Below are 24,892 nucleotides of genomic sequence, written 5' to 3'. Positions count from 1 at the left end.
ATTTATTTATTTATTATATGTAAGTACACCGTAGCTGCCCTCAAACGCCCCAGAAGAGGGAGTCAGATCTCATTAAGGATGGTTGTGAGCCACCATGTGGTTGCTGGGATTTGAACTTCGTACCTTTGGAAGAGCAGTTGGGTGCTCTTACCCGCTGAGCCATCTCATCAGCCCCTTCTTTTCCTTTTCCTTTTCCTTTTCCTTTTCCTTTTCCTTTTGCTTTTCCTTTTCCTTTTCTTTTTCCTTTTCCTTTTCTTTTTCCTTTTCTTTTCTTCCTTTCCTTTCTTTCTTTCCTTCCTTCCTTCCTTCCTTCCTTCCTTCCTTCCTTCCTTCCTTAGATTTATTTATTTATTACTATATGTAAGTACACTGTAGCTGTCTTCAGACACTCCAAAAGAGGGTGTCAGATGTCATTACAGATGGTTGTGAGCTAACTTGTGGTTGCTGGGATTTGAATTCAGGAACTTTGGAAGAGCAGTCATTGCTCTTAACTGCTGAACTATCTCTCCAGCCCCAGCCAGTCTGATTCTTGTCTCTTTTTTTTCTAGTCAATACATACTACTGACTTCACTTAAATTTTACCACTGACTCTATTCACTATTTGGACGAAAACAACTAAAAGCTGCCTATGTCTACCATAACTCAGGCTATCTGACTACCCTCCAACATCTCCAACCTTTTGAAACTGCAACCTAACACTGTTATCTACAAAGTCATATTTAAAAACCAAAGATCATGACCCTTAGACAATGTGACGCACATTGAAAGGCAAGCAGACCTCTGTGAGTTCCAGATCAACCAGGGCCGCATAGTGAGATCCTGTCTCACAGACAAACCAACCTTGCAACAAAACAAAAATAAACCTGAATATTTTAAGCAAATTGTGTGTGTGTGTGTGTGTGTGTGTGTGTGTGTGTGTGTGTGTTGGGCTCCATTCATAGCTATAACTATCCTAGGGCACAGGCTGTACATACCTGAGTCTGACAGCCTCTGGGGAATCTTCATCTATGTATTAGTTATTACCTCTTTTGGGTATTAGTATCAGCATCCAGTTTACCCAGTCTCCCAAGTTTGCAGTCATCTTTAACTCCACCTTTCTTTCTGGCTTCCACCCAGAGGTAGTTCCAGACCTTCTTGTTTGGCACCAGGAAGTATGTTTTGTTTTTGTCTTTTTGAGACAGGGTCTCCTGCAACCCAAGAAGGTCTGGAAGTCACTACTTAGCCAGATTACCCAGAACTCCTCTTCCTTCTGACTCTACATCCCAAGTGCTAGCTAGGGTTACAGGCCTGTGCCACTACACCCACTTGGCATCAGGTAATGTTAGGGTGTGTGTGTGAAAATATTGCATATCTTGACAGCTATAGGATGATGCAAACACACAGATGTTAAAATTCATACACCTCAACAATAGATTAGCTTGTTTTACATAATAATCTGCTATAAGAGACTAGCATAGCCTACTCATCAATTATTAAAAAACAAAACAACTTACAGTCTCCCCCCCTCAAAGAATATTGCAACATCTTTCTTGCCATCTGGTCTCTACATCACAAGGGCTCTCCCCCACAGACCAGTAATCATGCCCAAACAAATAAATATGGTCAACAACACTCGCTTGCTCAAAAGCTTCACTGTCTTTACAAAGGAAAATCTCAAATCAACATCATGGCATCCAAATGTAGTTCTATGGCAACATTTCTTCCTCTTAGCTCCTGAGATCTTTGTTTGAGTCACATTGAACTTTTTTCCATTGTCTTTCAAAAAAAAAAAAAAGGAAGAAAGAAAGAAAAAGAGAAAAGAGAGAAAGAAATTTTCTTCCAAGAATGAAATTCTTCCTCAAATAATATCCACTGCTGGAGGTCAAGAAGCAGTGAATTAAAACTACAGAGCTAAGCCCAAGAGACTACTAAAACAGAAAACAGACTCACTGTCTGGGAAGATGAAGAGGGACAGAAGAGAGAAGGGCTATCATGTATTTCACAGGTCCTGTGGAATTCAGATGCGTAGAATCATGTGCTAAAGGTGAAGGGAATACTTTAGTCAGGCAGTGGTGGTACACACACTTTTAATCCCGACATCTGAGTGGCAGAGGCAGGAAGACCTTGAGTTGAAGGCTAGTCTGGCCTGCATAATAAGTTCTAGGACAGTCAAAGGTACTTAGAGGGGCCCTGCCTCAAACAGCTAACCAAGCAAAAAAGCTAAAAAGAAACACAAGGACACTGTCTTACATAGTAGCAAGTCAGGGAACCGATGCAGTACTAGTCTACAACATTATTAAATTTTGCCAGCTGCCCTTTTACAGTAAAAGAAAAAACTTTAAGTATGGAATTCTGTCTTTGGTATCTTTGGTCTCAGGAAAAAGCAAAGAAATAAACAAACAAGATTTAACTACACTGTAAAATGACTTAGAAGGACTGACTCCTGGCTGTGAATAAGTTTTCAGATATCCTGTGAAAGGATGCAGACTTAACCATATAATGACTCAAAAAATAAATAAATAAAGGGCTGGTGAGATGGCTCAGCAGGTAAGAGTACCCAACTGCTCTTCCAAAGGTGCAGAGTTCAAATCCCAGCAACCACATGGTGGCTCACAACCATCCTTAACGAGATCTGACTCCCTCTTCTGGAGTGTCTGAAGACAGCTACAGTGTACTTACATATAATAAATAAATAAATCTTTAATAAATAAATAAATAAATAAATAAATAAAATAAAAAAACCTGTTGGAAATCAGGCATACATTTCTGATATGAACACAAGCTCATGTGCTTTCATCAAGCAATTGAGTTCACAGCAGATGCATGCTAGGAGGTCAGAGTCTGACCATCTAGTGGATGCTTTGTATTAAATCTTTATGTCCGTTTGCCGGGGAGAACTTCAGTTCCATTCCCAGCATTCACACAAAAAGCCAGGCAATGTAGCTTGTGCTTTTAATCTCAGTGCTAGGACGAAATAGACAGGTGGATTCCTGGGGTTCACTGGCCAGCCAGCCTAATCTATTCAGCAAGCTTCAGGGCAGTGAGAGTCCCTCTCTCTCAAAAAAAGGTGAAGGCAAAGCATGGTGGTACGAACTTTTCATCCCAGCCTTCAAAAAGACAGGCAGTTGAATCTCTGAGTTTGAGGACAACCTAGTTTACATAGTGAGTTCTAGATAACCAGGGATGCATGAGATCTTATCTCAAATAATGATAATGATGATAACTATTATACAATAACATAATAAAGGAAAAGGTGCCTGAGGAATATCACCTGGTATCTTTTAACCTCTACATACACATCTGCAACATGACAAAGTAAGATAAATAAACCTGATGTCCAATATAAACCACTCATTACTCTTCAGCAATCTACAAACTGTTATGCCTTCTGCAGTGAAAGGGATCCCTACACATTTCTGTTCTTTAAAACCAGGACCACTGCCCAGGCCAGGTGCAAGGTACTGAATCTCTTCTGGCAAAGTTTTATTAAAGGCACTTTCTTCGTTTACTTCTTACTGGTCCGTTTGGCATGCTTCTGATAATATCAGAATCACCTGGGTCAATGATTGTCAGTGTGCATACTCTAGTATTTTCCACACACTGTGCCCAGTTAAACATTATTGCTACTATAGTGATGGACACCAGTTTTAGCCAATGAGGCAAAGTATTCTGTTTCAGATTTCCTCAAAGCTGGGCAGTTGTTGGCAAGGATAACAAATTTTACTTTGCCTTGTCTGATCATCTTCAGCGTCTGTTTATACCCTAGCATGTACTTTCCACTTTTCATAACAAACTAGAGCTTAGAGTTGATCAACTCTAGAGGCTTTTTTCATCTTCTTTGAGGCCACCGTCTTCCTGCCTTAGGTGCAGGACAATCCCTTGCCTAGCACACACAGAGGACAGAAGATCATGATCCGGAATGTCAAACACCAACTAGCAGAGCTCCCCCAGCAGCCTAATTCTCTTCCCCTCCCCTCCCCTCCCCTTTCCTCCTTGTTCTTTCTTCCTCTATGCCTTCTACCTGTGACTTCCACCCAGGTAACTAAAAAACCTGTCTACCTCTATCTTCTGCCCATTCACAGGTTTTAGCCTTTTATTGACCAAAACTTGGGGAACACGTTTACATAGCATCATTTTTGGTATGTGAGGAACTCCTCGTTGGTGGGGAGGGGCACCAGATCTTGGGGGCCATTTGATTACATAGCAGCACCAGAACAACCCCAACACACTAATATGCTAATATTTACTTTGTTGACAATAAAGCTCTTAAGTTAGAATGACTGACTGCTGGTACATCCAGATTTACAATGGACAGTACGATTTTGTTTACAGAGAGCTTGATCTCAATAATCTTTGCCTTGCTAGCACTAAGATTACTAGCTTGTTAACTAGGTGCTGAGGTCTTTGGCAAGCCCATGCTTTATATGGCAAGTGCTTTACTGACAGCTGCCTCCCAGCTCCTAGATACATAAAATCTTGTTGTTTGTATTTACACTATACTTTTAATCAGGAATGCCTAGCAGAGCAAGAGGGGGCCTTTTTGATTTCTTGTGAGACTTCGCTAGTGTAATCCATGTGATAGGACTCCTGTATGATGCTTTTGGGACAGTATATTCCTAGTAATTTCTGTTGATTGTCCTAACTGTAGCCTCATGTTCTAAGTCTTTTCCTCTTGGGTTCTTCTCTTCTGTAAAATTAGATTTTCACTAAAATTAATCAAAAAGTTATGTTTTGTTTTTTTTTCTGAGACAGGGCTTCCCTACTTATCCCTGGCTGTCTTGGAACTCACTCTGTAGACCAGNNTGGCCTGAAACTCACAGAGATCCACCTGCCTCTGCCTCCCAAAGGCTGGGATTAAAGGGGTGCGCCACCACTGCCTGGTAAAAGTAAAATGTTTTAATCATTGAGTCAAAAGTAAAATATCGTTGTGTCTGTATATTAAAACCCAAGTGCTGCCAGGCACAATGGCACATACCTGTAATCCCAGCCCTGGAAAGCGAAGCAGAAAATGTACAAGTTTTAGGCTATCCTGTATGACACGATGCAGCCCGTCTCCATATACAAACAGCGAACATATCTTAAATGGTAAAGTAAAGGGACAGGGATAGTCTTTAAAAGTTTGAGAATATATACTTAGATCAAAATAGATACAGAATCAGTGCATGATGGCTGCTGGTTGATCTTGTTTGTTTGTTTGTTTGTTTGTTTTGAAAGAATTTCTGTTTCCCTGGCTGTCCTAGAATTAGCTCTGTTGACCAGGCTGGCCTCAAACTCAAAGAGATCCGCCTGCCTCTGCTTCTTTAGTGCTGGGATTAAAGGCTGGCACCACCACTGCCCGACTAATTTAGTCTTTTTAAAAAAAATTATTTTTATTTAATGCGTGTCTATACATAATGTTTAGAGGTCTTCTCAGGGAAGCCTTGTCTACCCATGCAGGTCGACTTCATTGAAACTCCCTAAATTTTTTTATGTTCTTTTTTTTTTTTTTTAAAGGTTATCTTACAAAGTACTGGGTTTCTGTAAGGCTTTTTCACAATTCTTACTTTGGTTGGTAAGACTCTACCCCTTTCTCTCTTCCTCCTCCCAGCCCTCCTTTAAAGGACCCTTTCTCACCTGGCTATATTACATGTATTGTTTATGGGTATGTGTGCATGTGTGGGGACCTGTGTGCTTGTGTGGAAGTCAGAGGACACTTTGTGAGAGACAAAAGACAGTGTATGAGGGAATCCATCACGTGGGTTCTAGGGGTTGAACTCAAGATGTCAGCCTTGGTTGGCAGCAAAAGCCTTGAGTTGCTGACTTCTCTCCACAGCCCTTCTTTTACTGTTATAAGTGTATTGTCACCGAGGAAAGGCAATAAAGCCTGCTGCAGCCTAGTACTGAGAAGTCATTTGAGTGATTTATAGCTGAGTAGTTTTAGGAATGGCTTGTAGTAAAACATTCACACACATTTATGTTATAAAACTGAATGTACTTTTGAACATGTCATCACTTTGTTGCTAAGATAATACAGTATTTTTTAGACTAGGCTTTTTCTTTATATATTTTTACTTTATTAGGATAGAGGAAAGCATGTTCCCTGAAGTTATAGTGCGTTTAGAATCTGTTTCAGGAAATTAAATTATGATAAAAATCAGTGTTAGATATTGTTGACTCTTTTTTATCGCCTCTTTACCCCTTTACTGTATATAAATGACTTTTAAATCATTACTCTCAAAAATAAGCATGACCTTAGTGTTTCATCGGTCTTTGATTGCAACAAACAATTTTATTTGCTCTCTTAGATTCATCATGTTACAGAAAACGGAGGACTGTACAAAAGACCGTTTAATGAAGCGTTTGAAGAAACACCCATGCTGGTTGCTGTGCTCACATATGTGGGCTATGGCGTACTCACCCTCTTTGGATATCTTCGAGATTTCTTGAGGCATTGGAGAATTGAAAAGTGCCACCATGCAACAGAAAGAGAAGAACAAAAGGTAATTGTCAGGGAATCTTTGATTCTGCAAATAGACCGTGCTAATGGAAATGTTGTCATCGTCACACAGTCCCTCCCACCCCCCAGTAGAAATTGGGGCACATGGAGTTAAATTTTGAGGCAGGAGGATTGCTGTGAGTTTGAGGCCAATCTGTGCTACATAGTAAGACTTTGTCTCTAAAACAGAGCAGATACAACTGTGACAAAAACTCTATAAAAATATTCCACAAGAAAAGCTGAACAAGGTAGAAGGCCTAGAAAGAGCAAAGCAGTTGAAGCTAGAGAGATGACTCAGTGGCTGATAAAGCACTGTCCTTCCAGGGGACATCAGTTCTGTTCCCAGCATCTACTTGGAGGCTCACAACTGTGTGCTCCAAATATCTAAAACACTAGCAGAGCAAAGCATTGAACTTTTGTTTTGTTTTGTTTTGTTTTTGTTTGTTTGTTTGGTTGGTTGGTTTTTGAGACAATATTTTTCTGTGTAGCCCTGGCTGCCCTAGAACTCACTCTCAGGACCAAGCTGGCATCGAACTCAGAGATTCATCTGCCTCTTCCCTAGTTCTAGTATCAAAGACAACAGTAACATTATTTCACTGATAAGAAAGCTAATAATCGGGTTGGAGAGATGGCTCAGAGGTTAAGAGCACTGACTGTTCTTCCGAAGGTCCTGAGTTCAAGCCCAGCAACCACATGGTGGCTCACAACCATCTGTAATGAGATCTGACGCCCTCTTCTGGTGTATCTGAAGACAGCTACAGTGTACTTAACATATAATAAATACATCTTTAAAAAAAAAAAAAAAAAAAGAAAGCTAATAATCACCAGCAGTGTGTCTAAAGTTCCATGATGTTATAGCTTATATGGTGCAGAATAAATGTGAAATCTGTTCATTCTCCCTTCTGGATATCTGCACTGTGTTTATTGTGATCTGTGGAGACTGAATTCTCTTAGACACATTGGATATAGTTACCTAGTCCACAGATCAGCACCTCTCCCCAAACATGTCCCCAAGCTGAGTGTGGTGAGGCCAGCCTGTTCACAGCAGCAAAGGCTCTTGTCCTAGTAATGGTAAAAAGAGAGGTAGGGGCTGTCTCCAAAGAGGAAGACCAGATTCACTTCAGGTCACTCTTCTCATAATATACCTGTATTCCTTTACAGCTTTCTATGATGCACATGTGTTAAACTATTCCTAATAAACACCCAGGCTTGAAAAAACTTTAAAAGTTTTTCTTTGAGAATTTCATACAGTGTGTTATGGTCATATCCACCTACCCATCCCTGTTTCTCCCCTTCCATTCATTCTCCTTAGACCCCTGCCAACTTCATGTCCATTTTCTTTTTCTCCCCCTCCTCTCCCTCCTCCTCCTCCTCTTCTTAAATATTCCACTACATCCCATTATTTCTGCCTGTATATGCTGCATGGGACATCCATTGGAGCACAGTATTAGTGTGCTATACTAATCCACTATTAGTGGACATCCACTATTAGTGGCTGACTGAGTTATTTCCATTGCCCCTCCTCCCAACTAGTTATTTACATTGGTCTCATCCTTGTGTGAGAGAGAGAGAGTCAGATATATGGGTAGTAGTATCATCTGAGAGGAGCCAGTAAAGAGAGAGTACACTGAGAAAAAGCAGAAAAGATAGGCATGGTGGCTCACGTCTGTAATGCCAGATCTTAGTAGGTTGAGACAGGAGGATTACTGTGAGTTCAAAGACATCCTTGGCTACATTGTGAGTTTCAGAATAAACTGGACTATTGAGTGATACTGCCTTAGAAACAAAATAAATAGGGAAAGGGCAGGCCTGGTGGCTGGTGTGTTGAAAGTAAGATATTTGGGAGGTTGAGGCAGAAGGATTTCATGAAATCAGGAATTCAGCCTGGACAACCTTGTGGAAGAATAAAGGACCTTGTCAGTTATTAGGAACATGGAACCATTCATTCATTCATTCGTTCACACACACGCACACACACACACACACACACACACACACACACATGGAACCATTCATTCATTCATTCGTTCACACACACACGCACACACACACACACACACACACACACACACACACGCACGCACATGCACACGCATATATGGATTGAAAGAAAATTCATATCCCTTGGGGCTTCAGATATGTCTCAGCTGCTCTTCCAGAGGACCCTAGTTTAAGTCCCAGCATCCACAATGACAGCTCACAACCCTCTGCATCTGGAACTCCAGGCCCAGGGATTCAAACCCAACATAGCCATGTGTTTTGTTTGTATGTTTATTTTTTTTTAAGATTTATTTATTTATGTATTTGAAAACTCTACTTTTATATCTGCCTGCAGGATAGAAGAGAGTATCAGATCTCATTGTAGATGATTATTGATTGCTGGGAATTGAACTCAGGACCTCTGGAGGATCAGCCAGTGCTCTTAACCTCTGAGACATCTCTCTAGCCCAGTTTGTTTGCTTTTTGAGATAGGTCTACATAGCCCTGACTGTCTTGGAACTCTGAAGATCAGGCTGTCCTCAAATTCATAGAGATCTGCCAGTGCTGGATTAAAGGCAGACCATTTCTGAGCTTCAAGGGTACTAGGCACACTCGGGTACACATACATGCAGATAGAACACCTATACACATAAACTAAAAGTTTAAAGAAGAAAAGAAATTTTTTGATACCTGAAAACTCAGAGTCAGGTATCCTTCTCTTTCATCTCAACCATTTTGTACCTGTTTTCAGCCCAGCTTCACAAGTTAGTCTTCCTACAAATTATCTGAAATGCTTACCACAAGATGATTTCATTAAGAATGTGTTTTTCATGCCAGATGTGGTGGTACAGCCCTTTAGTCCCAGGACTTGGAGAGGTAAAGACAGGCAGATCTATGACTTAAAAGCTAGCTTGGTTCACACAAAGTTCCAGAGATCCTCGGCTTGAATCCCAGCACCTGTACAGTTATTCACAACCATCTATTACTCCAGTTCTAGGGAATCCAATATCTTCCTCTCGCCTCCATAGGCAATTCATATATATGATCATGTAGTATACAGACACATGCAGGCAAAACACCATACACATAAAATGTAAATAAATAAATCTTAGAATGAAAAACAATTTTTTAAAAGATTTATTTATTTATTATATGTCAGTACACTGTAGCTGTCTTCAGACACTCCAGAAGAGGGCATCAGATGTCATTACAGATGGTTGTGAGCCATCATGTGGTTGCTGGGATTTGAACTCGGGACCTCTGGAAGAGCAGTCGGTGCTCTTAACCACTGAGCCATCTCTCCAGCCCGAAAAACAATTTTTAAATGAGGTTTTTGTTTTTAAAAAAGTAACACACAAAAGCAACACAAGTAAAGCTCTACATTCATAACGTAATCCAGTAGACAAGCCAATCTTCATGATTGGAACCCTGAACACGTATTTGATTCTCCTTCTGTTCTAGCTGGGTGCATCTAGCCAGAGTGAATCCACAGAGCGCTGGCTTTGTTCACCCTCAGTCACAGATTTTCAGCTGCTGCTTGGGCTGTACAGTGGCTCATTTGTGTGTTCACTTCCTATTGGACCAAATCCTAGGTGGTTGTGAGTAACAGTAGTGAAAGTTTTATTTATAGTGTAGGTAATGGCATGGGATGACCTAAAGTAAGAAACATAAGCTTTGAATATATACGTTTTGAATGAGAAATGAGAAGCCAGTGAGGAGACATGGGCAGTTCTTGAGCAGGAGGAGGAGCATGTGCTTGTGCAGCTGGTTCTCCGTGTGGGATAGCTGACATGCTAATGCAGTGATGACACTGTATTGGGTCATCTTTGGATCTTGTTTGGTATTTCTGGAGGGCAGTTTATAGTTTAACTATTGGGTGCTACTGGTATATACTTAATTTTATGTGAAAAAAACCTAGGACAGAGATTTTATTCTGAAGTAGTTTCTAATTTTGTTGAGTAAACATATATACATAAAGCTTACCTTTGTACATTCACAGAAGTAAATAATGCTTAGATTATTTTAAAATGCAGAATGAAAGTTTCTGTGTATCATAAGGTTAGCTTAAAGGAATTAGTAAGAGGAAATAATTGGGGAGTCAGTGGAGATGACATGTTTTTCTACAGTTGGTGAAAAGATTGTTCTAAAGTAATCAAATTCATTTCAGTGGGATTCTTTTCTGTTGAAAACAGCAGTTTAAACACTTGGGCTTTTCCATTCTCTTATAAAAATCCTGCTTTTTGAGGGAGACCGTGCTTTGTTTTAAGGACAGGTGATGTTTATTTCTTCCTGGGCAAGCTCTGGTGAAGACAGCAGGTGGACTTAGCAGGTGGAAAGTGTCTGCTGGGACCATGCAGTACAGGTACCATGCTGCCAGTTTCCCTTTTGACTGAGGTAGCTGCATCCATAGCTTCAACCCAAGTGTCTCCTCATTGCATTTCAAAAAACCCAGGCGACAGTGTGATGGTTGTATGCCTTTTAATCCCAGCACATAGGCAGGCACATCTGCCATCCTAGGCAGAGGCCGATAGGTGTGAGTTTGAGGCTAACCTGGTCTATAGAGCTAGTTCCAGGCAGTCAGGGTTATAGAGAAGCCATGTCTCAAAACTGTTCCCTGAGAGAAAGTGAGAGAGCACAGGCTGTTACTCTTCCACACAGGAAGTGAAATGGACTGCTTTAGGCAATAGCTGAACTATATGATGCTAATAAAGGAGTTTACAAGACTCTTGTACTTTGTATTAGTTGAAAGACGTATTTTGACACATAATAAAGGGGCCATGACTTTGAAAGATAGCATGGAAAGGTTTGGAGGGAGGAGAGGGAGGGGGGAGTGATGCAACTATAATCTCAAAAAAGAAACAAGGGAAAATCAAAGGGAGGGGAAAGTTATGCAGGGAAGACAGCATCTTACCCATCCATGTGCTGTGGTGCCGGGTTGGTGTGCAGCATCTGCTCTTGGACCTTACTTGGAGCAGCTGTATGGTAGTTTCTCCCTGTCTCTTCCACCCACAAAGTTTTCTTTTTTTTTTTAATTAATTTTTTCTTTTTTTTTTTTTAAAGATTTATTTATTATATGTAAGTACACTGTAACTGTCTTCAGACACTCCAGAAGAGGGTGCCAGATCTTGTTACAGATGGTTGTGAGCCACCATGTGGTTGCTGGGATTTGAACTCAGGACCTTTGGAAGAGCAGTCGGGTGCTCTTACCTGCTGAGCCATCTCACCAGCCCAAACCCACAAAGTTTTCATGTTTGGATCTTTAGGCTTCAACCTTTTAATTGAGATTTTTCTTTGCATAGAACAATTTGGATCTGCATTTTACTATTAACTGTGATTGTAAAAGTGCAAATAACTGGTTCCTGGTTGATGACCTGAGTTACTCCTGGATCTGGGGTTCTCAACCGGTGAATGGTGACCCCTATGGAGGTTGCATTTCAGATATATACATCTGGATTCATAACAGTAGCAAACTTGCAGTTATGAAGTAGCAACAACATAACTGGTTGGGAGCCACCACAACCTAAGAAACCGCATGGAAAGGTCAAAGCAGTAGGAACCTTGAGAATCACTGCCTTAGATTTAGTACCCTGGTGATGTCAAAATGATAAGGTGTTTTGAGACCGGATTTCATTATGTAACCTGTTTTGGAATATTGCTGTATCCAGACTGACCTTGAGCTTGCTTGCTGCCCTAACCTCCCTCCCAATGCTTGGCACCACCATGCCTGCCTCTAAAGCACTTTGAAATGCCATGACACTTTCGCTATAAAAAAAGCTTTCAGAGTGCGAAAATGCGGTGAAGGCCACTTGAAAACAGTCATCCAGAGGGCTGGCTTGTTTGAGGGGGCAAGTGATTGATTGCTGGCTGGTTCTTTCCTCTTGTTTGCAGGGCTTGCTTCCAGTAACAGGTACTCTGCTGTACCCCTTCACTTCCTACAGGGTATCCTTCTCTCTTTGGAGATGTCTTTGAATAGTTCAGTTGGTCTTAAAGTCCTTATCCTCCACTTTCATTCACTTCCTGTATCCCCACCCTAAGTTCTGGGGCTGTTGGTGTAAGCAGCCCTGGAATACTTCCCCTATAGTGCAAACGCTTTCCTGTGATTCTGTTTTCTCTTAATCTGTTTCCATTCTTTCCTTTAGAATAAATTCCCTGACATCTATTTCCAGTATTTGCTCTCCACTTTTTCAGTCTAATCCAGTCAAGTTTTTGAAGTTATCACAACTACAAAAATAATTTCTTTCCTCAGAGTTAACCAATAACTTGTATTGCAGGATATGATAGACCTTTTTCAGTTTTACTATTTAATATTTTTCAGCTGCATATCCAGCTGGTCACCCTGTCCTGACTTCTAGAACATTCTATTTTGGGGGGTTTTCTTCTGTGTTTTTAGGTTTGTTTGTTTGTTTTCTGCTTTGGTCCTCTCCATCTGCTGACCTTCTGAATGTGGGTGTGGCCTGAGTTCATCTTTAGATGAGTACTTTCAACCCCTTCTCTATGCTGATATCAGGCCAGTTTCTCTATGAGTGAGTTTGGGTTCTCTGCAAGAGCAGTATACTTAACTGTTGAACCATCTCTCCAGCCCCATTTCTGCTATTTTTAGTTCTGCCTTAATGGCATTTTCTTCTCTAGTAGACAAAATATTACTCAAGTAAAAGTTGATACAGAATCTTTGCAGTAATCTGTATTTGGAATGTACTAGTTCTTGTTAAGCATTGGGAAATCTTTCAGCAGAGCCAGGTACTGGCAAGCATCAACATATTTGCTATTTCATGTGTGGCCTTCTGTATGAAGTATATTAGAGTTCAGAAGATCTTTGGTCTATTTCCAAAAGGGTAGATGTTTTAGTCTTCAGACAAAGTAGATTTCCTACCCCTGGTTGTCCTGGAACTCAGAACATGCTGGCCTTGGACTCAGAGATCTGTGTGGCTTTGCCTCCCAAGAACTAAGATTGAATGCCACTATGCCTGGCAAAGTAGATTTTCTCAAATTTAGATGGTAGGCTAAGTAAAAACGTTTAGGTTTCTTTCCATCTAGTGTTAGGTACCTTAATAAACTGTCACTTGAAATACTCAAAATTAAGCCGGGCGTGGTGGCGCACGCCTTTAGTCCCAGCACTCAGGAGGCAGAGGCAGGCAGATTTTTGAGTTCAAGGCCAGCCTGGTCTACAAAGTGAGTTCCAGGACAGCCAGGGCTAAACAAAGAAACCCTGTCTNGAAAAACCAAATAAATAAATAAATAAATAAATAAATAGAGTGAAAATACTCAAAATGAACCCATGCCAGAGAATATACTTTCCCTTTTATATAGCAAATGTCTGAGTGAGGGTTTCATTGCTGTGAACGGACACCATGATTGAGGCAATTGTTTATTAAGGACAACATTTGATTGGGGCTGCCTTACATACAGGTTCTGAGGTTTAGTCCATTATCATCATGGCAGGAAGCACAGCAGTGTCCAGGCAGGCATGGTGCTGGAGGAGCTGGATTCTACATCTTGTTCTGAAGGCAAACAGAAGACTGTTAAAGCAGCTAGGAGAAGGGTCTCAAAGCCCACCTCACAGTGACACACCCCTAATTCTACCACTCTTGGGCCAAATATACTCAAACCATCACACCAAGTTTGGAATTTACTTAACTGCAGCATTCTTTCCATTATTTTTTAAACTTTTTGTTGATTATTTATAATAAATACAAATAAATACGAGTAGTGCTAATATGGGAATGCTACGGGACAATGAGTGCCAAGTATGATGACTCTTAAACGCAAGGACAGCCATGACATGAGATCAGCACCTTGACAACATACCAGAAGTCTGTGTGCAGGCTAGGTGCTGCCTGATGTGTGTCTGCTGACCACTGCAAGTTCCAGTTTCGGGAACTTCCTGTCTGTGTCTTTATCTTCTTCTATTAGGTTTCTGTCTTTTTTTTAAATGGCTTTTACAACTGATCTTAATTATTGTAGAATATATGTTTAAGTAGATTTTATTTTGTTTTGTTCACATTTGTATGTATGTATCTGTTTTGAGAGTGTGTGTCCATGTGTGCAGAAGTCTGCAGAGGTCAGAAGAGGGTGGAGCTAGAGCTAATAGAGGTTGTGAGTCACCTGGCAGCCTCTACTCTGCTTTTTTTTTTTTTTAAACCAAAAAACTTTGGTATTCCAAAAAAGAGCCATATAAATAAGATATGACCCTTCTGTGTTTGACACCTTTAGTTCTGTGTTAGACATCTTTAGTTCAAGGTTTATCTAGCATTATAGCATGTGATAATGCATATGAACATTTGTAACTAGAATATTTCAACCAGGGAAGTCTATGCAAATAATTCCCAAACCCCAGAATACTCCCAAGATTTGACATACTTCTGGTTCCAAGCATTTTGGCTCAGGGCTTTTGAAACTGTGCTACTGTTCCACTGTGTGGATGCTGCCACATTTTGTTACTGTTTTTGTTTGTTTGTTTATTGGGAACAGTCCTGCTGTGAGTATTCTTGTTAAGCATTGCTTGAATATGCATCTTCAACTCTTTGGGGATATTAGAGAATGGGACTGCTGGATCATAGGGGCTGTTTATATTTACATTGTTGATGAACCAGATCCCTAGCTTCTGCTCCTTTATTCTGCATTTTCACCAGCATGATAGTAAGGGGTGATTTGTTTTGTTCTCTGAAAATATTGTTTTTATATGTTCTTATTTTTGTATTTTTTATAAAGATTCATTTATTTTACGTGTATGGATCTTTTGCCTGCATGTTGTCTGTGTATCATATGTTTACAGTGCCCTCAGGTACCAGAAGAGGGTATTGAAATCTTTGGAACTGCTGTCAACTGCCAGAGAATGTAGGAATCAATCCCAGGTCCTCTGGAAAGGCAACCAGCACTCTTAACCCCTGAGCCCCATGGGGTCTTTTTAATCTTTTTGGCTTTTTGGGCAGGATTTCTCTGTGTAACAGAGCCCTGGCTGTCCTGGCCTTGATCTGTAGACCAGGCTGGGCTTGAACTCTCAGAGATCTGCCTGCCTCTGCCTCTCAATACTAGGGTTAAAGATGTGTTCCACCACTCCCAGCCTGGTGTTTTGTTTTGTTTTGTTTTGTTTTTAAAAGAAAAGGTCTCAGCTGGGCGGGCGTGGTGGCGCGCGTCTTTAATCCCAGCAATCGGGAGGCAGAGGCAGGTGGATCTCTGAGTTCGAGGCCAGCCTGGTCTACAAAGTGAGTTCCAGGACAGCCAGGGCTACACAGAGAAACCCTGTCTCAAAAAACAAAAAACAAAAAAAGAAAGAAAGAAAGAAAGAAAAAAGAAGAAAGAAAGAAAGAAAGAAAAGGTCTCACCTGTTGCCTGTCGCTCTGGAACTCATTATATAGACCAGGCTGGTCTCAGACTCAGTTATCTATCTACCTGCCTCTGCTTGCTTTTATAGAGATTTTTATCTTTTCCATTCTATTTTCTTTACTTATCTGAGATTTAAATAAACATAATGCCATTTCATGATTCCAGTACAAATTTGTTCTTTAATTGACTGCTGGAGTAGATTTATGAATTCTTCTTTTATCCCCTGAACTTTGTAGAAAGTCAAGGATACACCTCTTAAATTGTCTTGATGTGGATGTATTTCTGGGCATGTTATCCCCACATCAAAGCATTGTTATTTGCCTCAAATGCTCAAGTTTGAGAGAAATTTTGTCCTTTGATATATTGAAATTCGTACTCTAGTATGTCCTTTGTTGTGATTAAAAGAAAACTTGAGACAAGCGACTTCAAAGGAAGAACTGTTTTTGGAGGAGGTTCAATGATTGAAGAGATTTCAGCTCTGCTGCCCATGACCCTGTGGTGAGGTACCACGAGGAGTCCATGGAGGAGCAAAGCTTTCATCTTATGGCAGGGAAACAGAGGTAGATCTGAGGCCAGGCTCTCACCAGCCCTTCCAGGTCATCTCCCCAGGACCCTCCTGTGAAATGGTACCCGCTTGTAGGTTCACAACCTCCCAATAGTGCTCAGGCTGCTATCAGCCTTTCAGAGACACTTGGGTCCAAACCATACCTAGACTCTTACGTAAATAAAAACTGTTGCGCTAGAACTGACACTGAAGATTTTTCTTGGAATAAGGTTCGCTTACTACCAGTGGGGCTAGTTTGGAGTGCTGCTAGGGTGTCCATTTCAGCCACATTACTTGGTGGTTGACTGATTGCAAATGAATTATTCTGCCTTGCCCCTATAAAAGACAAGAAACCTAGTATTTTATTTACAAGCTGTAAGCCTAGATTGCGGAGGTTCTGTGCTAGTCTCAGCTGTATTTAAAACCATACACCCCTTGTTACTTGCTGTTTGAGTGTCACCAGGCTGCTTCTGCTCCATTAGCCTGTCCTCGGGGTGCATTTCTCTTGGCCACAGGCTCATGATCCATCTGGCCTTATCTCCTACTTTCTCTGTCTTTTCTCTTTCCTTCTCCCCTGGTTGTTCCCTATCCTTAAGTCTCACCTTCCTTTCTCTATGACTCAATCACAGGCTCTAGCCTTTTATTAGCCAATCAGAGGTTATTGGGGAACTTTTTTGTTTGTTTGTTTTTTTGTTTTTTGAGACAGGGTTTCTCTGAGTAGCCCTGGTTGTCCTGGAACTCACTCTGTAGAATAGGCTGGCCTCGAACTCAGAAATCTGCCTGCCTCTGCCTCCCAAGTGCTGGGATTAAAGGCGTGCACCACCACTGCCCGGCTTGGGGAACATTCTTTACAGTATATAGATCATAGTGCCCTAAGACCAGGTTGTAGTCTGGACTGGAGCACAGAGCTCAGCTTCTGAGTATATAGTGCACAAGACTAACCCCAATAGCTGATAGTAAGTTATGTAAATTTTGTTCCTTATAAGTACCAACAACTTACTAAATATTTCTCAACTAGAATTACAGAGTATTGATTTGGTAGAAAGTTGCAATGGAATTAGCTCACATTACAGTAGACCACTGTAGTGAAGAGGGGACCAAGTATTTATAACTAACACTGCAGAGTTCTAGAAGAGGGGTGTCAGGGCCTCTTCGCCTAACTAAGAAAATACCCCAGATTAGGAAACTGCTGGTGCCACAAGTATCTTGCTGTGGAATGTGGGATTTAGCTGGTATTGCCAGTGTGACGGTCTGCTTACCTTAGTCCTAGATATCAAAGGTACAAGATGCTTCAGACAATGGATACTCTGGTTGTCCGGACTGAGGTGTTCAATAGCAATTTCTCTTTTGGGGTAAACTGCCCTTGGATCTGTTTTCAGATCTAACTACCACTGAAGCTGCCACCATAGAACTTAGGATCCAAGAGAAGCTAAAGTTGGCCTGAGTTCTTCGGCTGCCATTGTGTTCTACTGCTATTGGACCCAACATCCCTCCCTGTATCTTCAGTTTCTGTATGCTGGTGTCTCCCATCTCAAGGACTTGTGCTCTCTTGCCTCTGTAAGGAGATACTTGACCATGAAGTTCTCTGGGAGATTTCATGAATAACAGATGTCACCAGTTGTCTATGTTCAATTCAGGATTGAGTGTGAAGCTCTCCCATGTTCTACCCAACGGGTCCTTTCTCTCTTGGCTTTGGCTATCTGAACTAGGCTCAGGAAGATTGTTTTGTTTTTGTTATTTTGTTTTATTCCATGTTTATATAGTTAAAACATTTTTTGTTGTTAATAATAATTTGCCTGTGAGAAAACAGTTCCTTAAAGTATTTAAAGTTCTTATTTGAACATGAATGTGCAGTGTTTAGAAACTGTTAGTGAAACTTTAAAATAACTGGGCAGAGTTAGAAAGGATTCTTCAGATAGAAGACACACCACCGTCTTCCTCATAATAATTCCTTTTACTATCTGCCCTTTCTATAGTGCAGAAAATACTGGTAAATACTTTATCTGTCCGGGCTGGTGAGATTGCTCAGTGCGGAAGGCACTTGTCCTGGAGGCCTAGAGACCTGTGTTGGATCCACTGAATCTATATTAAGGTGTTTGGAGAGAACCCCCTCCAAGAAGCTATCTTCTGGCCTCCATAAATTCTCTCTCTCTCTCTCTCTCTCTCTCTCTCTCTCTCTCTCTCTCTCTCTCTCCTCACACACACACACATACACACACGCACACGCATGTATACACGTTAATAATAAAAATGAAATTTAATCAAAGATTTATAGTTAGAGTGAGGGTGGAAGACTACTTTTTTTTTCCACCTTTGAGAATAGATAGAGATAGTAGGATGTAATTTTATGAGAACAATAGTCTGTTCTTGCTATTCAAAGAACCTTTTGCAGGTCTGCTGAGCTGTCTAAAGAGATGATATCTACAGAGATGCTTATGTTGTAGGCACTGTAGAGTCCTAGTCAACAGGATTTAACAGGGTTTTTTTGTTTGTTTGTTTTGTTTTGTTTTGTTTTTTTCCGAGACAGGGTTTCTCTGTATAGCCCTGGCTGTCCTGGAACTCAATTTGTAGACCAGGCTGGCCTCGAACTCAGAAATCCGCCTGCCTCTGCCTCTGCCTCTGCCTCTGCCCTCTGCCCTCTGCCCTCTGCCCTCTGCCCTCTGCCCTCTGCCCTCTGCCCTCTGCCTCTGCCTCGTGCTGGGATTAAAGGCGTGTGCCACCACTGCCCGACAGGATTTAACAGTTTAATGTATTGTGGCAACTTGCTCAGGCACCATGACTACAAGTTCAGTGTTGTGCCAGTTACAGTAAAGCATGCTTCTACTTTCTGTTTGCCTCACTCTTCGAGTGCCGAGAGTTGAAGTAGATCTCATGTGGACCAATGAAGTGTGTTCCAGGGAGGGTTCATATGACACTGGGAGTGGTACTGTGTATTCATTTTGGCTCTACTGTGACTTAACCTTTTACAGATTAAAGTTTTAGTTCAGTCTTAGAGGAAAGGGAGACTAAATCTGTGGGACAGGGAGTCTATCTTCAGAATGTACTTTTTTATTTTGAGACAGGGTCTCACAGTGTAGCTCTCTCTGGCTGGCCTGTACCTATATAGAACATGGTGGCCTCAGACGCAGAGATCTCCCTGCCACAAATGATCATTACTGTTTTGTTTTTATTTGTAAATATTGTTTTGAATTATGTGTGTGTATATATATATATATATATATATATATATATATATATATATATACATACATACATGCATATATGTACATACATACATACATACGTATACATATAAAATATGCATGTCAGTGCAGAGACCTTGGAGTTACAGGTGGCTGTCAGCCGTCTGAGAACGTGTTCTGGGAACTAAACCTGGGTCCTGTGCAAGTGCCCTTACATCTAAGGCGGGAGACTTTTCTGACCTACATTTTAGTGTTTTGTTTTATTTTTAATCATCTTTTGGTGTGTGGGGGCTGGTGTTGATTCTGATCCTTGAGCATATGCAGTGGATAAGAACTCTAATTTTAGAAGTATTATTCCTCTTTACAACTGGGATTATAATTGTTTTTCTGCCTGAGGGCATGTGGGAGGGTAGTTTTTTCCAGATTGTTACAAAGTGACAGAATTATATATGACTGGATTTTATTTCTGAGTCCAACTTCAAGTTAAGTCTGTTAGTTCTATGTTTATGTGTTTTAGTTATTTAACATAAAATATAGGTCAAACATCTGAGCTAAGCAATCTTTACTTGATTAAAAAAAGTTACCACAGAATTAATATACCTCTCCAGGTGTTGCTTTGATATGTCAGTTAATTAAATATGATTGATTGACATCTTTCTGAGGTACTCCTGTGGTTAGAAGAGAAAAATTGTAAGACTTGTCTTTCAATATATCAGTTAAATTTATACTGTTTCACTATTTTGTTGGCAGGACTTTGTGTCCTTGTATCAGGATTTTGAAAACTTCTATACAAGGAACCTCTACATGAGAATCAGAGACAACTGGAATCGACCTATCTGTAGTGTGCCTGGAGCCAAGGTGGATATCATGGAGAGAAAATCTCATGACTATAACTGGTCATTCAAGTGAGTTGTGTTTGGAAATTATTTCTTATCAACAAAAGAATTTGTTTTGAGTATTTTCTCAAAGCAAAAACAGCAGCTGAAGATAACACTATTATTGGTTTCTGGGCAATACTGTTCAATACTGTTTCTGGAATATGTTTTGGAGAGAGTGCTGGAGTTTAAAACCTCACATATGCTGGGCAAGCACTGTACAGTGAGCTACACCCGAGAGCCCCACTGTGTTTAAAATCATTTTCTCTTTCATTTGATTCTCTTTTGTTTTTTTGAGACAGGGCTTCTCTGTATAGCCCTGGCTGTCCTAGAACTCCCTCTGTAGACCAGGCTAGCCTTGAACTCACAGTCATCTGTCCATCTCTGTCTCCCGAGGACTGTGATTAAAAGTATGCATCACTAGGCTGGAGAGATGATTCAGTGATTAAGAACACTGAGTGCTCTTCCAGAGGTCCTAAGTTCAATTCTTAGCAACCAAGCAGTGGCTCACAACCATCTGTAATGGGATCAGATGCCCTCTTCTGATGTGTCTGAAGACAGCTACAGTGTGCTCATATAAGTAAAATAAATAAATCTTAAAAAAAAAAGTGTGCACCATCACACTTGATGCTCATTTGACTTTTTTAAATTGGATTATAAATCCAATATCCTGGAGAACATTTTTTAATTTTAGGCAGACTCATATCGCCTAAGCTGGCCTCAAATTTGCAATTCCCTTACCTCGTCCTTCTCAGGCATGGAATTATAGGCCCAAGAGTGAACTGTTCAAAAATTTCTTGATTGTCGGGCAGTGGTGGCGAATGCCTTTAATCCCAGCACTTGGGATGCAGAGGCAGGTGGATTTCTGAGTTCGAGTACAGCCAGGGCTACACAGAGAAACCCTGTCTTGAAAAACAAAAACAAACAAACAAACAAACAAACAAATCTCTTGATCGTCAGGACAAGAAACTTCTCCCTCATACTATTTTTGGAAAGAGAAATCCAGTGTATTATCTGAATTGATTGTTAGATATTTTAATTAAGATAAATGACTTCGGAATAAATGGAGCTTTTTCTTTTTTAAAATGAGTACTTTTCATAAATATGCTAGTTTTAAAATGGTTTATATTCTTAACATTTACTATTTAGATTACATGAATATTATACAATTTTTTTTTTAAGAGAAAATAATGGAAATACATGATTGTTCCCAGAGACAGCTACTCTTGGTCCTTGTGCAAATCTCCTAGTTCACAAAGCCATCACTCTGCAGAGGTGCCTATTGATCTTTCACTTTGTTTTTGTCGTGTTCCTTTTGTTAAAGTTGTCCCTTAGGTGTTTTGTGGGAATGTGTGTGTTGTATATCCTTATACTACAGGTAGGTTTTTGATACATACATGTGGGATCATATGTTATAAATTATCTTTTTTTGTTCTTTTTATTTGCTAACATACTTGTAACATCTTGCCTATGTGTGTATTCACTACATGCTCATTATTTGTGGCGGCAAATAATATTCTACAGTACAGATGTGCCGTCCACAGCCATCCACGGCACCCAAACCTTCAGCACTTACTTCTCTGCCTCGGGCTGATGGGGAACCATTGGTCATCGGGACCGTGATGTCCGAGCTGACTGAGCTACCATCTTAGGGAATATCACTGGTCTCCCGGCCTGGTCAGTGGCTCTCAAAGGATCCTCGTGTGTACATGCTCACAGGTAGAATTGCTAGGTCAACATATACGTATCATTCAGTTACTAAGTAGGTACCAAAGTGCCCTCCAGAAGAAAATATTAAATGATAGTTGTCAGACTGTTTCCAAGACAACTTTGGCTATCATACCTAAAAATTTTTATCACTGTCAAGAAATTAATATTTGTGTTTTAAAAGTAATTTTTACTCTTTGGCAGTTTCATACTGTGTACACAACACAGATTGGATTTTGTTGTACCCTCTTTTCCCTTGTTACTGGTGAGTTTGAGCTGCTTTTCTACAGATGGTGTTCACTTTACTTCTGTGTATAATGCTCCCTTTTGTGTTATCAGTGTGTATCACACTTGGGTATTAGGCATGATTGTATCATTAAGTTTTATACTATTGAAACACAGGTACACAGGGAATATAATTAAAGGTGTAATAAACATGGGTTCCTACAACTATCTTGGATTTGCGAGGAACACTGGATCATGTCAGGAAGCAGCTGCTGAAGTTCTCAAGGAGTATGGAGCAGGGGTGTGCAGCACTCGTCAGGAAATTGGTAAGTGTGAGCTCAGGAGTGAGTAATGCGGGTACAGTGTTAGCGTAATAAATACACAAGCACTTGACCTTGTACTCCTGCTCAGGTCCAGCAGATACTGTCTTTATATTTTGAGATGGTTTCCAATTTGTTACATGTGCATAATGTCCATAGCAAAGTTTTGTGTTTGTTTCTTTGTGGGATTTAATTGACTTTTGTAAATCTTATAAGTGCCACTTATTACATGGGTACTGTTACCTAAAAGTTAATGTGTTTTTATACTGGCAAACTAGGGCTGATAATAATCCTTTAGATATATTTCAAGAATTAAATAGTTAAATTTGCTATTTCATGTAAGGCATTTGGAACAGACTAGATACTAATTTTTGCTAAAAGTCTATAAAATATGAAGAATTAACAATCTTATGTAAAGATACTCCCCCCTTATTTTTTGGTAGAGAACTGCTAAGTGTTGACATCATAAGGCAGCTTGTTTTGCTATTTAAGACTGAGAAAATTGAATCAACAGTTCACTAGGGTAGGCAAGCCTAGGGATCGGGTTGCAAATACATTTGGGTGGTTTAGTGCAGGTTCCTGACACTGCTGCAGGCAACGGTGAATCAGTGGCTAAAGCCCCGTGAAGCTGCTGCCTTTTGACTAGAGTGACAGGAGTTCTGTCACTTCTCCCAGTCACTGCTTTGGGCCTCTTTATTGCTTGGTGGTCCCAGAGTATCATTGTGTTACTGGCTGGCAGGCTTTTCCTACAGTAGGTACTGCTTTGCATTTGTATTTGTCAGAGCTAGTCACGAAGGCAGCCCAGGGTCAGGGGCTGTGGGCATAGTTCCCCACCTCTCAGTAAAAAGAGAATAAAGGAATTCTGTCAAATTCCATCTGCCACAGTAACTCCCACAACATACTTAGAGAAAGTAAAAAACAAAATTATGAGGGGCGGGGGGGGTATAGGGAACTTCCGGGATAGCATTTGAAATGTAAATAAAGAAAATAATTTAAAAAATAAAAAAAATTATGTACTGTTTCATATTGGCTGCTTTATTCATTCATGCATTTCAGACTATGTGTGCATACTACAGATCTTCAGAACATCATTACTGCTTTTCTTAGTTTCTTAGGAGGCTTCTGTAGTTGTTTATGCTTCGATTTTTATCCCCAGCTCTCTTTCAAGAGTGGATGTCATTGCTGTGGGCCAAGACACATAAATACTTCTCCCTTGAAAATACTCAGCTGCAAATTTCAACTAAAAGTCAATTCTCGAGAGACATAGAATATGTTAAATGTATTTGGTTGGTTTCCCTTCTGAATTTTCACTGGTTCTCCACTCTGCTTCTTCTAGACATTGAAGGGCCAGTGTTTGCTTTCTTAGCTCTGTAAGAATCTTTAGATGTGTATTTGTTTTGTCTTTTCTTCCTTCCATCCATCTTTCCTCCCTTCTTTCTTTTTGTTGTTTCTCCCCCCCCCTTTTTTTAGACAGTCTCACCATGTAGCCCTGGCTATCTTTGAACTCACTATGTAGATCAGGCTGGCCTCACACTTAGAGATCTGCCCATCTCTGCCTCCCTCTTCTTAGTGCTGGTATCAAAGGTGTGCAGCACCGTGTCTGGCTTGGCTCGATTCATTTTGTGTAGCATTGTTCTTAAAGTGTATGGCTACATGTAATATGGACAGTTTTGATCTGAAAGTCCTCTAAGTGTTTGAGAATAGCTGGTCTTTTGCAGTGATCTAGAGCATACTTTGTAGTTACACTGGGTAGGTTTTGTTTCTTGGATTCCATGCCAGCTTAGTGCTGGAGCAGCCTCATTTGGGTCGTTACCCATCTTAAATCTAAGCGTCCTAGGCAAGTTCAAGAGAAGGAGCTTTGAGAGGTGTGTTGTTTATTTGTTTTTGTTTTTCTGGATTTTTGGTTTTTTTACTGTAGTCCTCTGGGTACTCCTCACTCTTTCTCTGGTGTATCACCGTCCTGTCTCTGGTATATCACCATCCCATCTCTGGTGTAACACCGTCCCGTCTCTGGTGTATCACCGTCCCGTCTCTGGTATATCACCATCCCGTCTCTGGTGTATCACCGTCCCGTCTCTGGTGTATCACCGTCCCGTCTCTGGTGTATCACTGTCCTGTCTCTGGTGTATCACCGTCCCGTCTCTGGTGTAACACCGTCCCGTCTCTGGTGTATCACCGTCCCGTCTCTGGTGTAACACCGTCCCGTCTCTGGTGTAACACCATCCTGTCTCCCCCCTTTAGTTTGAAATACTTGTTTTCAGGACTGCTTTACAGTTACATTC

The 24,892-nt window shown here is 40.7% G+C and overlaps 1 protein-coding gene across 1 annotated transcript in view; it reads left to right on the top strand.

Moving 5' to 3' along the window:
• The window catches only part of Sptlc2 (serine palmitoyltransferase long chain base subunit 2), a 79,689-nt gene that overhangs the window by 8,406 nt on the left and 46,391 nt on the right, over positions 1–24,892 (top strand). Inside the window, exons 2-4 of the mRNA XM_029540546.1 lie at positions 6,264–6,458; positions 20,234–20,388; positions 22,468–22,616. Of these exons, the coding sequence (XP_029396406.1) occupies positions 6,264–6,458; positions 20,234–20,388; positions 22,468–22,616 (499 nt within the window). The remainder of the gene's footprint in view (positions 1–6,263; positions 6,459–20,233; positions 20,389–22,467; positions 22,617–24,892) is intronic.

The sequence above is a fragment of the Mus pahari genome, chromosome 7 (genome assembly GCF_900095145.1).
Source record: "Mus pahari chromosome 7, PAHARI_EIJ_v1.1, whole genome shotgun sequence".
Classification (NCBI taxonomy): Eukaryota; Metazoa; Chordata; class Mammalia; order Rodentia; family Muridae; genus Mus; species Mus pahari.
Note: the sequence above shows the minus strand (reverse complement) of the source record. Positions and strands in the feature narration are given on the sequence as shown.